Source organism: Canis lupus, chromosome 15 (genome assembly GCF_048164855.1).
Source record: "Canis lupus baileyi chromosome 15, mCanLup2.hap1, whole genome shotgun sequence".
Taxonomy (NCBI): Eukaryota; Metazoa; Chordata; class Mammalia; order Carnivora; family Canidae; genus Canis; species Canis lupus.
The window spans coordinates 38904848-38920635 of record NC_132852.1 but is presented as its reverse complement, the minus strand read 5'-3'; the positions used below and the strand labels follow the sequence as shown (position 1 = coordinate 38920635).

General features: G+C 36.7%; 1 protein-coding gene across 5 annotated transcripts in view; it reads right to left on the bottom strand.

Moving 5' to 3' along the window:
• The window catches only part of HOOK3 (hook microtubule tethering protein 3), a 143546-nt gene that overhangs the window by 68302 nt on the left and 59456 nt on the right, over positions 1 to 15788 (bottom strand). For all 5 annotated transcript variants that reach the window (XM_072776678.1, XM_072776676.1, XM_072776677.1 and 2 more), the window contains exons 3-5: positions 9971 to 10043; positions 5317 to 5367; positions 3633 to 3765 (exon numbers count right to left, since the gene is read on the bottom strand). In XM_072776678.1, coding sequence (XP_072632779.1) covers positions 3633 to 3765; positions 5317 to 5367; positions 9971 to 10043 — 257 coding nt within the window. The remainder of the gene's footprint in view (positions 1 to 3632; positions 3766 to 5316; positions 5368 to 9970; positions 10044 to 15788) is intronic.

Sequence of the window (15788 nt, the reverse complement as noted above, 5' to 3'; positions counted from 1 at the left end):
AGGCCAGCTCGATTCTAACAAATATAGTAAATACATTTTAATAAACATTTAAAAGAGTAATTAAGGGAATTTTAGGCTCAACCTACCTCTCTCCCCCATACATCCAAAAAAACCTCCCACACATACACCAGAAACTTCTCAGCACTTCAAGTATTACATGATGGAATCTTACTGCGAAACTGCTGAAATGATCTTTTGGTAAGAGACTCATGTATTTGGAATGCCAAGCTGTATATGCTTTACGTGACAGATAACTCATTAAAAAATCCAAAAAAACAAAGTACTTTGAAAGCACCACTAAACTGTGACATTCGGACATTCTGGTTATTACAGTCAAAGCTTTTTGTTAATCAAAGGCATATTCTTAGGCAAGTGTTGTTCTAAGGATACTTGTACCCAATCAAATGTGTGGAGACACATACAAATATACACAACATCCTTAAATCACAGGATTTCTTAGGACAACAGTAGGAATGTATCAGAACCATTATTTGGGAAAAAGAAATCCTTTATTCTGAGCTCAATTTTTTGTTCTGTTTTGTTAACAAGGAACATCCTGTAGGTCTTGGAATGCAAGGGAAGTGCTTATTTTTAAATGGATCACAGACTTTCTTTCTTTTTTTTTTTTTTTTTTTAAGGATTTTATTTAGTTATTCATGAGAGACATAGGGAGAGAGGCAGAAGCACAGGCAGAGGGAGAAGCAGGCTCCAGGCAGGGAGCCTGATGCAGGACTCGATCCTTGGACCAGGATCACGGCCTGAGCCAAAGGCAGATGCTCAACCACTCAGCCACCCAGGCGTCCCAAGGAAGTGCTTTTAGATACTGTGTTCAAAGGTGCCAAATGCAGAATCCTAAGGGTCTGGAGAAAATGGCACAGCTAGGATGACTAAATAGCCCTCAAAATAAAAAACTGTGAACATGGAAAAGAAAAAGTAGTGGCACTGATAATGGAGAAGGAAAATTTAATGACAGCCTATTGGAAGTGAAGAAAATAACAGTGGGAACAGGGAGGTTAGGAAGTTAGTTAGGTGTGAGAGGGGAAGCGTTAGTTAAGAAGCGGTGTTGCCACGTCAAGGCCCTTCCCCGCGAACACCGTAAAATGCTACATGATAAAATGATGATGAGAACTATGTTAATGTACAATTTTTGAAAAAATAAATAAATAAATAAATAAATAAATAAATAACGAATCTTTAGTGTCCAAAATACAAGTATGTATGATTACTGGTGCAGATCTATGAGGCTAGAGAATGAGGTGTGCTATGTCAATAAGACTATATTGAAAACTTAGTTTTTAGCACCAGAATTTACAGCAAGCAGCTTAGTATAAAGAATATGATGTTTAAACACGGAGACACATGGATTGTAGTCCTTGTCTAGCTTTTCTCAAACAGAAATCTTGGGGCAAGTCATATAATACTTAGTTTTCCTGCTGTGTAAAAACTATTTTTGTTCTGTTACTACCTAAAGGAGTACCAGGCAGAAGAGAGACACTCAATAATTACTATGAGTGTGTCTTCTACTACTACTCTTTGCTTTTTCAATTTTAGCACTAGTTATTTTCCCCATTTGAGAAGCCAGATGGCCAACATAAATGTATGCTAGGTCAATGTTCTGAGCTATTGCTCCTTATTTTTGTAGTTGAAAAACTCATCTAAACATAAGGCCTTTTCTATTTGTATAGTGCATTATGTATTACAAAGCAAATATGCATATACAATTTCATTTACTCCTCATAACCATCAGGTTTTGTATCCTCATTCTGTAGATGAGAAAACAAGCCAAATGCCTAGTCCAAATGTCAGTCACATAGCAAATGGAAGAACCGCTTTAGTAAGCCTCACATTACACATCATAAATGTGCAGTAACAGGTAATACTGAACTCAGAAACTCACTTACTTTGATTCTTTGTTCTCAAGTCTGCTTCTGAAAATACAGAATGCCCTCTGGATAAATATGATACTAAAATCCTATTCAAAGTTTTCATCATTTAAATACAATTTCAGAGGAGAAACCGAATTTAGGTGTTACACAACACTTGGTCTGTGTGAGAAGCTGGATAAATATTATGACTGTCTGCTTTTCCATAGGGCTATGTATGGATAGAGGTAACACCCTTGTCTTTTCCTATTTCCACCCCACGGTAAATTAGCCAACTCTTAACAGTTAAATGCTTCTAGGAGTTGATGGATTTCTTAACAGAATCAACAGAGAAGAGGTCATTATGTGAAATCAGTAACCATATTAAATAATTTATCATACACCTTTTAAAATCAAAGCATCTACTTAGAGATTTAATGTGTCTTGAATCTTATTTACACTAATCTTCTAATCTTTGACAAAAAATGCTTAGTTAATATACAAAACTCACAAATGTAGAAAATTCTCTATTTTAATTCTTCAGTTGAAATGAAGAAATAATCTAAAACTTAATATAAGAGAATACACACTAAAATCTAAAAGGCATGGGGACAAAGAGAAATAAATACATTGTTAGAAAAAACAGCCAGATCACAGACCAACTATCAGTCATGGCTCCAAGAAAACAATGTTGACCATTATTAAACTTATTACTAGAACACTGAAAACGTATAGATAAATAAAAATCTGTTTTGCATTACCATGGCTGAGGTAGAAGGAATAAGAAAAAAGCCTTTGGACTTAAAAAAAAAAAAAAAAAATCTGTCTTCTATGAAGGTCTTCTAGTATAACAGTAAAATACTGCATCATTGTTTAGAGTAGTCCCTGTCTACTTTTCATCTGTTTCATCACCCTTTATCCCTTCCTTACTATTCTCTAATAATACTTGTGGTTTTTTTTTAAATCTCTCAAAGGTAACTTAAGTTTTTCTGACATTCAGTTTCTACATTTCAGATTACTCTTAATCCATCCTCCTCCACATCTTTGCTTAAATAACATCCCTGGCCCACGCCTGGACTGCCCCCCCCCCCCCCATTACACTTTACCTTCATGGCACTCGTCACCACTCGGATCACATAGGTATGTGTGCCCTCCCCCCTTCACTCACCTACCAGTTCCACAAGGGCAGGTGCTGTGTCTGTTCTGTCTGGCACTGTGCTCTTAGCCCCAGTATAATACATGAATTCAGTAAATATTTGTGAAATAAATCCTTCATACTCACAATCTAAAGTATCCAACTTTAAGTTCCTAGAGCTGCACTGATGTAGTGTAACATTCTCATTATTACTGACATTACTTTAGCAGGACCTTGTCCAATAGCAAGTTTCATCACATTCAGTGTAGTTAAAAATAATATACTAAAAAACTTATGCAGTCTTGCTTAAAAGGAAAGACTATCATCACAATTAAATGTATTCTAAGTTGCAAAACTCTTATGCTTGCAAACAAAGTACTAACAAAATTGTAGAAAATGGCATTGCTTAGGACACCTGGCTGGCTCAGGAGGTAGAGCACACAACTCTGATTTCTCAGTCATGAGACCCATGTTGGGTATGGAACCAACTTAAAAAACAAACAGAAAAAGGCATTGTTTGAGGGTGGCCTTATGAAGATGTTATTGTTTGCACTGGTGATTTATAAATAATATATATAATATGTATTACTTTCCTTAATTATTTTAAATGCATACACTAATATCAAATAAATTACCTTGCTTCTGTTCACAGTTTACAGCACAGCCTAAGATGAGTTGAAGCATCCTTCCGAGCTCTGCCGCATCAGAATGTTCTCCAATAAGGTTCACGTCAGGAAGGGTAAAGTCATTAATTTGCTGTCCTAAAATCTGAATGCGGACAAAAGGATCAGAATTGCATTCACATTTATGTATCCAAATAAAATATTTGATACAAATTAGTTTGTCAGTACCAGAAACTCATTGCTAAGGATAGAGCTATAATCCCAATTCTACTCCCAATTTCTATTTTTACCTTCCATATCTAAGTTATAACAATATTCATCACCATAACTTAGACCCCAATCTGGTATGTATATACACTGAGCAAAGAAACTGAATACTCTGATATCTTCAACTGCCCCTAGAAAGACAAATTCTCTAAAGTTCAAAGCATAGCCAGAGAGATTCTGAATGGGGTACCAGAAAGAGGGGAGATTAAATATAGGTTCATGCCCCAACAGTAAGACGCTCCCTAGACATATTCACTCTATTTGACTCGAAAATGCTGATAGCCAAACACTTATTATCAGGAAGGAGAATGGAGGATTCCTTTATGGGGAAATTGGCCCCAAATGAAATGAAATATATGCAGACAAATGGGTCAGTCCCTGTCTAATAACCATACAGTGAAAAAAGAAAATCCTAAAGCACAGAAGCAGGATGAATATGGCTCTAGTGCTATCAGTGAGCAGGGTAAGGAGGTCATGCAGTGTCTGGTGGCTCACGGTAATAGGTATGAATCTGATTATCAATACAATGGGAAACCATAAAAGACAGAAGAATGACATAATCAAATTTATATTTTTAAAAATCATTCTGGCTTTAGAGTGAAGAATAAGAACAGACAATAGAAGGGAATGAGTGAAATCAGGGTTACCAACCAGACTACTCTATAACTCTAAGTGAGAGCTAATGATGGCTGGGTACAAACTGGTAGCAGTAGAGATGGAAAAAGCTGTATTTTGGAGATTTAACTAGTAGGTCTTATGATGATATCAAAAGAAGGACGGACTATAGGATTGTTTATAGGTTTTGGGCTTGAGTAACAGGATGGATGACAGGATCACTTGCTGAGCTGTGAAGATAAATGATATAAGTATAAGATGTAGGTATAAATGCAGGTAAACTTGTGGGAAAGAATAGTAAAAACATAACATAGGTTTCCAGGCTATGTTGTGTTCATCTGGTATCTGTGACCACAAAATTTGAAGTAAAACTAGTTCTACTTCATGATTTTTCCCCCCAAGCCATTCCTTGACTGTTCTGATGCAGACTCAGAGGATAAACTAAGATAATCTAGAGACGGGGGTTTGCCAAGGAATCAAACTAAAGTAAGCAAGGAAGTTGGCTGTAATATAATAATGCCTGGATTCTAAACCACCTTCGCAAGGGGAGAAGAGAGCTTAATAAATGGCAGAAAAGAAAGTATAACATAAATTAATAATCATCTATAAACTATCCATATATTATAGTGAAAAAGAGCATTTATCTAATAACTACCTAATAGTTGTTCAAACCAACATCCTAAAAACTATAAAATGGAAGATTAACAGATTACTAATTTTGAGGTAAATTTTCCTTTACTTGGAACTATTGTAAAAGATAAAGTTAAATTGTCCTATAATTCTACCTCTAAGCAGTTGAGAAAAAAGTCCTTACCTCATGATTGTAATCCAGGATTCCCTTTAAAATTTTCTTTAAATTGCTTATCTGTTTAGAGAGAGATAAAACTGGGTAAAGGCCAAGCACAGATCAAATTATAATTTAACATAAAAAATTCCTGGGGGCACCTGGGTGGCTCAGTCGGTTAAGCATCTGCCTTAGACTCAGGTCATGATATCTCAGGGTACTGGGATCAAGTTGTCTGTTAGGCTCCCTGCTCAGTGAGGAGACTTTTCCTCTTCCTCCTCCTCTCCCTCTCCCTCTGCCCGTTCCCCCCTCCTCATGCTTGTTCATGCTCACTTGCTCTCTCAAATAAATAAAATCTTTTAAAAAACCTTGGAGGGCAGCCCCAGTGGCACAGCGGTTTAGCACCACCTGCAGTCCAGAGTGTGATCCTGGGGACCCTGGATCGAGTCCCACGTCAGGCTCCCTGCATGGAGCCTGCTTCTCCCTCTGCCTGTGCCTCTGCTCCCCCTTTCTCTCTGTGTCTCTATCAATAAATAAAATCTTAAAAAAAAAACCTTCTGAATTATTCGAATCATAAATATAAAAAATAAAATTCAACAGCACATGTGAATTACCATAATAATCAAAAAAGGACTATCAATGGCTTAATTTATGTGATCTCAAGAGATTTATTTAAAAAAAACTGCTTCCAATCATGTTAAATTTTCAATGTTATGATCACACTGACAAAAATTGGGAATCTCTTAAAGTAACCTACAACATATAATGTCTCCAAATTCTCTCCACTGTCAGAAAAGACTACTGTTTCTTTAGCCAAAGTAAATATTTAGGAGCCATACAATTAAAAATACTATTATATCTTGAAATGCTAGTGTAACTGTCAGCATTGCAAGATATTTGTTGCAGCATCCTGGGGTGCCTGGGTGGCTCAGTCAGTTGGGCGTCTGACTTTTGATCTTAGCTCAGGTCTTGATCTCAGGGTCGTGTGTCTGGGCCCCACATTCGGCTCCACACTGGGTGTGCAGCCTACTTTATTTATTTTTTTAAAAAAAGATTGTATTTATTCGTGAGAGACACACAGAGAGAGAGGAAGAGACATAGGCAGAGAGAGGAGAGGCAGACTCCATACAGGGAGCCAATGTGGGACTTGATCCCAAGACTCCAGGATCATGCCCTGAGCTAAAGGCAGAGGCTCAACCGCTGAGCTACCAGGCATCCCTGCAGCCTACTTAAAAAAAAAAAAAAAAGGCATCTTAGAAACAAGGTGATGTTTTCTATCACTCAACCACTCCAAAGCAAGGGTTTACTGGCCTATGTGTTATCTGAGTGAAATGACCAGTAGAATCACCTATACTATTTATTTGAGCTGTTATTTTTTCTTTTTTTTTTTTGACTCAACTCATAGTTAAGTTTGTATTAATTAAATGTGTACACAATATGATCCTGTTGACCATCTACCTCACTGTACCTACTCAATGTTAGTAGCAAAAGATGTGCTAGGACAGAAGATGAAAGAACCTGTGACTATCAGGTAAAAGAGGCTTAATCATACATGTGATCCAGTGAATCAGACGTATTTTTTTCAGACCTTTTTAAGAGAAAAAATAAGTTGAAAACTTTTATAAAACATTATTATTTTTTTTTTTTTGAGAAAGAGACAGTGTGAGTGGTGGGGAGAAAGGGGGCCCAGCAGAAAGGGGGAGAAGCAGATTCCCTGCTGAGCATGGAGCCCTATGTGCAGATCAATCTCATGAGATCAGGACCTGAGCTGAAACCAAGAGTCAGATGCTAAAATGAGCCGCCCAGGTGCCCTAAAAACTTATTTAAAAAAAAAAAAACTCATAAAGTAACATGTTTATACTTCTAGAAAATTTGGAGACATGGAAAATATATAATATACTTTGCTTTCTTTATTCTAGAATGCTCATTTTTTCATATTTTAATATTTGACATTAAAATGTCTCAAAAATCAATGTGTTACTTTAAAATGGTAGTTTCCTTCCCATTGAAAAGAGCTATATATTTTATAATTAATGGTATCTTGAAATTGGAAAAATACAACATAGGATAAAATATGGAGAACAGGAATACAAATCAGAACTGACATTTCCAGTTCTGAATATTAAGAATATGATAAAGTAGGCAGCCCTGGTGGCTCAGCGGTTTAGCGCCGCCTTTAGCCCAGGGCGTGATCCTGGACACCCAGGATCGAGTCTCTCGTCGGGCTCCCCGTACAGAGCCTGCTCCTCCCTCTGCCTGTGTCTCTGCCCCCACCCCCCACTTTCTCTGTGTCTCTAATAAATAAATAAAATCTTAAAAAAAAATATGATACAGGGGGATCCCTGGGTGGCTCAGTGGTTGAGTGCCTGCCTTGGGGTCCTTGGGGTCCCAGGATCAATTCCCACATCAGGCTCCCTGCATGGAGCCTGCTTCTCGCTCTGTGTCTCTGCCTCTCTCTCTCTGTCTCTCATTAATAAATAAATAAAATCTTTAAGAAAAAAAAATATGATACAGTATTTCCCCTTCTCTATATTACTGTCTTTGCCACACGATATTAAGACAATGTGTGTACAGATGTATGTTGTGTGTATGTAAGGTGGGGTATATACAACTCCTTCAGTCAAGAGAGCAAGCAAACACAAATTAATTAGTAGCATTATTTTAAATACCCAGAACTGCTTTACACATTATAACATTAAAAAGTAATCATTAGGCACACCTATTTGGCTTAGTCAGTTGAGTCAATGACTCTTTGATTTCGGCTCAGATCCCCACACTGAGCTCTGCATTGGGCATGGAGCCTGCTTGGCATTCTGTCTCTCCCTCTCCTTCCACCCCTCCCCCACTCTCTCTCTCTCTAAATAATAATTATATAAATATATAATCATTAAATTGCCTATTCCTTTTTTTTTTATTATTTTATTTATTTATTCATGAGACACACACACAGAGAGGCAGAGACATAGGCAGAGACATAGGCAGAGGGGGAAGCAGGTTTCCTGCAGGGAGCCTGATGTGGGACTCGATCCTGGGACTCCAGGATCATGACCTGAGCCGAAGGCAGATGCTCAACCACTGAGCTACCCAGGTGTCCCTAAATTGCCTATTCTTGAAAAATTATTTAGAAATTAAAACAGTAGCTTAAGGGGCACCTGGGTGATTCAGTCTGTTAAGCCCCTGCCTTTGGCTCAGGTCATGATCTCAGGGTTCTGGGATCAAGCCTCACATCATGCTCCCTGCTCAGCAGGGAGTCTGCTTCTCCCTCTGCCCCTCCCCGCTGCTCATGATCTCTGCTCTCTCTCAAATAAATAAGTGAATAAAATCTTAAAACAAAACAAAACAAATGCCAGTAGCTTAAACCAGTGTCCCTTCACTCTAGCTTAGTAAACAAAAGGAATTAAATTTTGGCAGACCCAAATTTAAGCCATCAATGACTATTTTTCATCAAATATGTTTTTTGGAAGAAATATAAAGACAAACCAAGCTTAACATATCTCAAGTCTAGGGTCTTCACACGCTTACTGATTTGCATTTCTGAGTCTCTTCCTCTCTGTATCAAAAAGAAATGGTTCTAAAGCTTTCCAAACTGCCAGTCATAATCATCACTGGTCATACAAATCAATTTAGTGTAACAAAATTATAGAGTTGGAGAAAAAACTAGTGGTTTCCAGGGATTAGGGTGAGGAGTGTGTGGTGTGGAGGTGGTCATAAAGGCAGCATCGTGGAAATCTTGCAGAGATGGAACATCTCTGTCTTCATTGTGGTGAGCATTATAGGAAACTACATTATTGCTGGAGCTACACAGAACTGTACACACAAACACAAAAGGGCAAAAGGGCACTTGATCATACCAATGTCAGTTCCTTAGTTTTGATATTGTATTATAGTCATGCAGGATGTAATCACTGGGGAAACTGGACGAAAGGTACACAGAACTTCCCTGTATAATTTTTTGCAACCCCTTGTGAATCTAGAATTATTTCAAAATTTAAAGTTAAAATAATGTAGTGGGTTGTAACTAATATTTTTAAAAATTAAATCATCAATGAATAGAATAAGGGAAAAAACTTACTATCTATGGACATATGTTTAGGTGGACAGGAGGCTGCAATGTAAACTGTATTTCTTACTGTGGGTTTTGGCTTTCTCAAAGAAGCTTGAGAAATACTGGAACTTAAGGCTACTAAGAAGGAAATAAAAATACGTCATTCTCTTAGTGTTCTGGACTCAGTTAACAATGACCAATATTTTCTCATTATTAATAATAACAACACTAGCAACTAGCATTACCTGTGCACTATCCTAAGTCTGTTACATATGCTAATTCATTTATTATTGTGAATTATTTCACAATTCATTTATTGTGAGGTAGATCCTATTAAAATCCTCATTTTACAAATGGAGAATCTGAGGTACCGAATGGTTAGAAGACTTTCCCAGACAGTTGATATGAATCCAGGCACTCTAGCTCTAGAGTCCATGCCTGTAGTCACTGACTTCACTGACATACTATACATATCTTTGTGAGCAACTTCAGGTTACCTCCGACCTTTAATTTTGGATTATTTCACTAGGCAATCTAGGTTTCCAAAGCTCACTGAACACATCAGGTGAAAGTTCAACAAATATTATATGTACGCTACTAAAAAACTATTTAACAGATGGGAAAATAAAAAGAAAATACCTTTAGCCTCCAATTATCTCCTACTTCGGTTTTGATTCTGTTTAGCCAATTTTCATCAAAATATGCAGGATCTCTGCAAATAAGAAAAAACTCGCATATTAATCATGCAGTTATCAAGATTTAAAAAAAAAAGAAAATTGAAACTTATCCCATAACATCACTTAATTGCAACATAAAAATGTATTTGCCATTTATCTATCACCAAATAACTCAGTCTGGAGACCGAATGCAATTACAATAGATTTCTCTAAAGTCAACCTGTTATCAGCACATCATAAAATAATACACATATTATCAAAAACTAAAAGGTGAAAAATGATAACATATGGTTGTTGTATTTTTATTTTTATTTTATTTTTATTTTTTTAAATATATTTTTTAAATTTTTATTTATTTATGATAGTCACATACAGAGAGAGAGAGAGAGAGAGAGAGAGGCAGAGACACAGGCAGAGGGAGAAGCAGGCTCCATGCACCAGGAGCCCGACGTGAGATTCGATCCCGGGTCTCCAGGATCGCGCCCTGGGCCAAAGGCAGGCGCCAAACCGCTGCGCCACCCAGGGATCCCTGGTTGTTGTATTTTTAAAAACAAGTTATAGATCGATAAGTTCCCCTGAATTAACATAACTTTTAGACACAATAATATATAAAACCAGTCAAAACTGATGACAATTTTAGACAAAAGAAATATATCAATAAAAAGGTTAACATAAGCCTCTCAGTTAATATTACAATCTCCATCACCTAATACTTTGAAAGTCACCAATAATGTTATTAAAATTTCAATTTCTTTATTTTCTTAAAAGATTTGAGAGAAAGTGTGAGCATGTGGGGAAGGGTAAGGGACAGAGGTAGGAGGAGAGGGTCTTAAGCAGACTCTGGGCTCAGTGCAGAGCCCACCTTGGGGCATGATCTCACAATCTGAGCTGAAATCAAGAGTCTAACACTTAACTGACTGCACCACCCAGGTGCCCCAAAATTTCAGTTTCTTTAAATAGTATAGACCAAGAACCTATTTTCTCACATATAATACTAAGCATTAGACAAGTTGGAACATGTTTGCAAAATGCTTAAAATCTAAGATAACGGGCACCTGGGTGGCTCAGTCAGTTGGGTGTCTGCCTTTGGCTCGGGTCATGGTCCTGGGGTCCTGGGATGGAGCCCTGCGTTGGGTTCCCTGCCCAGCAGAGAGCCTGCTTCTCCCTTTCCTAGTGCTGCTCTCCCTGTTTGTGCTGTTGCCCACTCTCTCTGTCAAATAAACAAAATCTTACAAAGAAACCCAAAAACTAAGATAACATTGGTATGGCCAAACTGAAACACCTATGAATCTACTTATACTTATTTTTCTTAGGAAAACCACCCAAACTACTATAAATAGAAAGAAAAAAAGAATTTTTTAGCCCAGCATGATCCTTATTTTAAGGTTTTTGAAACCAATGCTCTAAGACATTAAATTATTTGTTCAAGATCAATACTGAACACCTATGTCTGTCCTGCTTTAGCAAGTGCTAAGTGCTATGATCTTTCCATAATGCCACAACTGTCTCCATTCACCCAAAAAACATAATGGCAATGAGAGAAGTATGTTAGGAAAAAAAAATTTACGTTTCAACTTAAACGGTCACTCAAAATGATACATACAATCAGTACTAAATTTTGTTCAGATCTTTAAATAAAGTAATATGCTACTTATAATTTTTAATGTTATTGTTAAAGAAAAATGTACTTGGTTATAAAATTTATGAAAAATCAATTACAACTGTTTTTTAGTTACCACTGTAGAAATCTATTACTTATTTTAAAAATTTTTTATTACTTATTTTTATTATCTCATAATTGTTTTTGAAGCTTGTATTAAATAGTTTTTTTTTTTTTTTTTAAATAGCTTTTAAAAATAGTTTTATTGAGGGCAGCCCGGGTAGCTCAGCAGTTTAGCACTGCCTTCAGTCCAGGGCCTGATCCTGGAGATCCGGGATCAAGCCCTGCATGGAGCCTGGTTCCCTCCCTCTCCCTCTCTCTCTCTCCTTCATGAATAAATAAAAATCTTTAAAAAATAGTTTTATTGAGATATAATGCATATACCGTAGAACTCATCCATTTAAAGTACACAATGCAATGGGGACACCTAGGTGGATCAGCAGTTAAGCGCCTGCCTTCAGCCCAGGGCGCAATCCTGGAGTCCTGGGGTTGAGTCCCACATTAGGCTCCCTGCATGGAGCCTGCTTTCTCTCTCTGCTATGTCTCTGCCTCTCGGTCTCTCATGAATAAATAAATAAAATCTTAAAAAAAATAAAGTATACAATGCAATGAATTTCAGTACATTCACAGAGTTGTACAACCATAACCATGATCTAATGTTAGGACATTTCCATCTTCCCAAAAAGAAACCATTACCTATCACTCCCCATTTCCCTCTCTCTCTCAGCCCCTGGGAAGTACTCATTGCCATTCTGTCTCCATAGGTTTGCCTATTATGGACATTTCATATAAATGAAATCATACACTGTGTGGTCTTTTGTGTCTGGTGGATTCATTCATATTATAGTATGTATCACCACTTCATTTCTTTTTATAGTTTAACAATATTCCATTTATGGATATAATACATTCTGGTTATCCATGCATTAGCTGATGTGCATTTGGGTTGTTTCCACTTTTTAGCTATTATGAATAATGATGTTTTTTTTGTGCACTGTTTTGTGTGGACATGTTTCTTTGTGGCCCAGAAGTGTAATTGCTAGGTTCCATAATAACTCTATGTTTAACATTTGAAGCAAGGCCAAACTGTTTTCCAAAGTAGCTACACCACTTTATATTCCCACCAGCAATGTATGTTGGTTCCAATTTCTCCATAGCCTTGCCAACACTTGTTATTTTCTGTCCTTTCAATTACAGTCATCCTAAGTAGACGTGAAGTAGTATGTCACTGTAGTTTTGATTTACATTTCTTGATGACTAAACATGTTGAGCACTGGCCATTTATATATTCTCTTTGGAGAAAAGTCTATTCAGTCTCTGCTTATTTTAAAAAATTGGGTTGACCTTTTATTATTGAGTTCTTAAGAGCATATTCATATCTTATGGGTTTTGAGGTTTTTTCTTCCCTTAGTATTCAAGACAAAAAGCCCCTTCTCAGACATAAAACATGTAAATAATTTCTCACATCAGTGAGTTGTCCTTTCATTTTCTAAGAGTTTTATAGTACTAGTTCTTATACTTAGATCTATGATCCATTTGTGTATAGTAGAGGGAGGGGTCTAAATTCATTCTTCTGTATGTGGATATTCATACCCATTTTATTTTTAAAACAATCCAGCTTTTTTAGAAGTTCAACAACAAAATAATAAAAAATTAAGAGAAACTAATTTGAGCAACGTTGTACAAAAAGGGGAAACTTACTGGAAGATCACAGAGATATGTTATGGTATTGAAGGATAACTGGGCCTCACAAAGTAGTAGAATAAGGAAAAGCTGTTAGGAATCTGGACAGTACTCTCCTTCTGTCTTTTTTTCTGTCCAACTATACCATTTCTTTCTGCAGACTGACTTTTTTCTGTTTCTCCATATACATTACTGCATACACGTTCCAAGTCTTCAACACTTCAGATCAAGCAAATCATTTAAAGACCAGCCATCATTCCATCACAATTCTAAATTCTCAGATCATTCCAATAATCTAGCTAGAGTCTGTTATTCTTTTTTTGAAGATCTGATTAGCTTTATTAAGCGACTCATGGATCCGGCTAGCATCTGTTTTTCATCCCTAATCCAATTTATATGTGACCAAAAGGACAGAGGGCTGCGAGTAGGTCACACACAACTTTAGGAGGGAAGACTGACCACATTTGGCAGAATAAGGGTGAGTTTTCAGAGAAAGTGACTGTTGTAAAATGGGCATTCTAGGGATGTCTGGGTGACTCAGCAGTTAAGGGCCTTCATTTGACCCAGGACATGATCCTGGGTTGGATTATTTCACTAGGTTGAAATAATCTAGTGATTATTAAACTAGGTTTCCTGGGTTGAAATTTCACTATTTCAAGTCCCACATTGAGCTCCCTGCATGGAGCCTGCTTCTCTCTCTGCCTGTATCTCTGCGTCTCTCATTAATAAATAAACAAAATCTTAAAAAAAAACAAAAAAACGGGCATTCTACCCCCAAAAAGTGTCCTTTTTCCTTAAAACCTCATAAAAATAGAATAAAAGAAAAGCAACAATTGAGTGAATTCTACTAAAATACTAAAGAATTATTATAAAAATAATTCAGAAATTAGAAAAAATTCAATATTTTTTGATACTTGAAGTCTAAAAAAGCATAATTATTGCAAATCAAGTGTTAGTCTTTCCAACCAAAAAAGACTCATAAGGCCGGCAATCTGAGTTTGCTGCTAAGTGGCTCATGATTACTCAAAGACAAAAGCACTGAATTTATTAGATGAGTGGCAATTCAGGGTCTCACAACTACAGGATACTTAAGCTTCACCAGTAAGTTCATAAACTTATAAAAAAAATAATGCTTTAAAATGTCTAAGAAGGTGCACCTGGCTGGTTTAGTCAATAGAGCATTTAGTCATAAGTTCAAGGCCCAAGTTGGGGGCAGAGTTTACTTAAAGTAATTTTTTAAAATGTCTAATAAATTATATACTCTAAGATACTTAATTTGCAATTTAGAGCAATACAAGTAAATGAACTTATAAATATCTGAATAAAATATTGCAAATCAAACACTATAATAACAGTTTGCTTACTCCTTAAAAGATTACCATATCAAGAAAGAGACCTGGGATGCCTGGGTGGCTCAGCAGTTAAAGTGTCTGCCTTTGGCCCTGGGTCGTGATCCTGCAGTCCCCAGATCCAGTCCCACATCGGGCTCCCTGCATGGAGCCTGCTTCTCCCCCTGCCTGTGTCTCTGCCTCTCTCTCTCTCCCTGTGTCTCTCAACAATAAATAAATAAAATCTTAAAAAATAAATTACCAAATCAAAATCTGAGAATCATGTCTGAGCTAGGAAAGGAAGACAACAAAAACCACTGCTAAGCAGCAATGGTAATATATTAAGCACTGAATCAGGCACTTTACATTCATAAGGACTTTGCAAGAGAGATATTATTATACCTGTTACCATTGAGGACTATCAGACTCAGAAATCAAGTAATTTTTCCCAAGTTCGATCAGATAATTAAGTAGCAGAGTTGGCAATACAGTCATTTTTGTTAAAACAGATCAGTAGAGTCCGACATAAAACTGGTTCGAGCAAACAACATTAAGGTCCTCTGCCTCATTATCTCCATGCTGAATAAACTAGGTCACAAGGAAAGAAAGACCAATATCATTCATGACACTGTGTTCATTAAGGGCAGGTATTTGTTCTTATTCACTCATTCCCAATACCTCATGTCTGACACATAACAGGTTCTCAAAAAAATACCTGGAGTCTAAAATACATTTGGAAAGTGACAGTACTTTTAAGCTATCCAACCTACTACTTGGACAGAATACAGCCAAAATTGTAGTCTTACAGTTTTCTTACATCCAATGTAACTTTTCCAAGTAATAAACTTTGATTCAATATGCAAGCATCTAGCCATAACTCTGTTCCTATAAGTAGTTTACAATTTCAGCAATGTTTTCTAAATACTCCCTAATTAATGCTCTCAAGCTGTGAACAAACAACATAAAGGTAATTTTCTCCAAAATCTTAATAGATCATAGTTCTACACAGACGTGTAAATAACAACTGATTAGCTTACTGGAGTATTCTTCATGAGTAAGAAGCTATCTTTAGCTTCTTACTATGTCCTGACTCTTGCTAAGAAAAACAA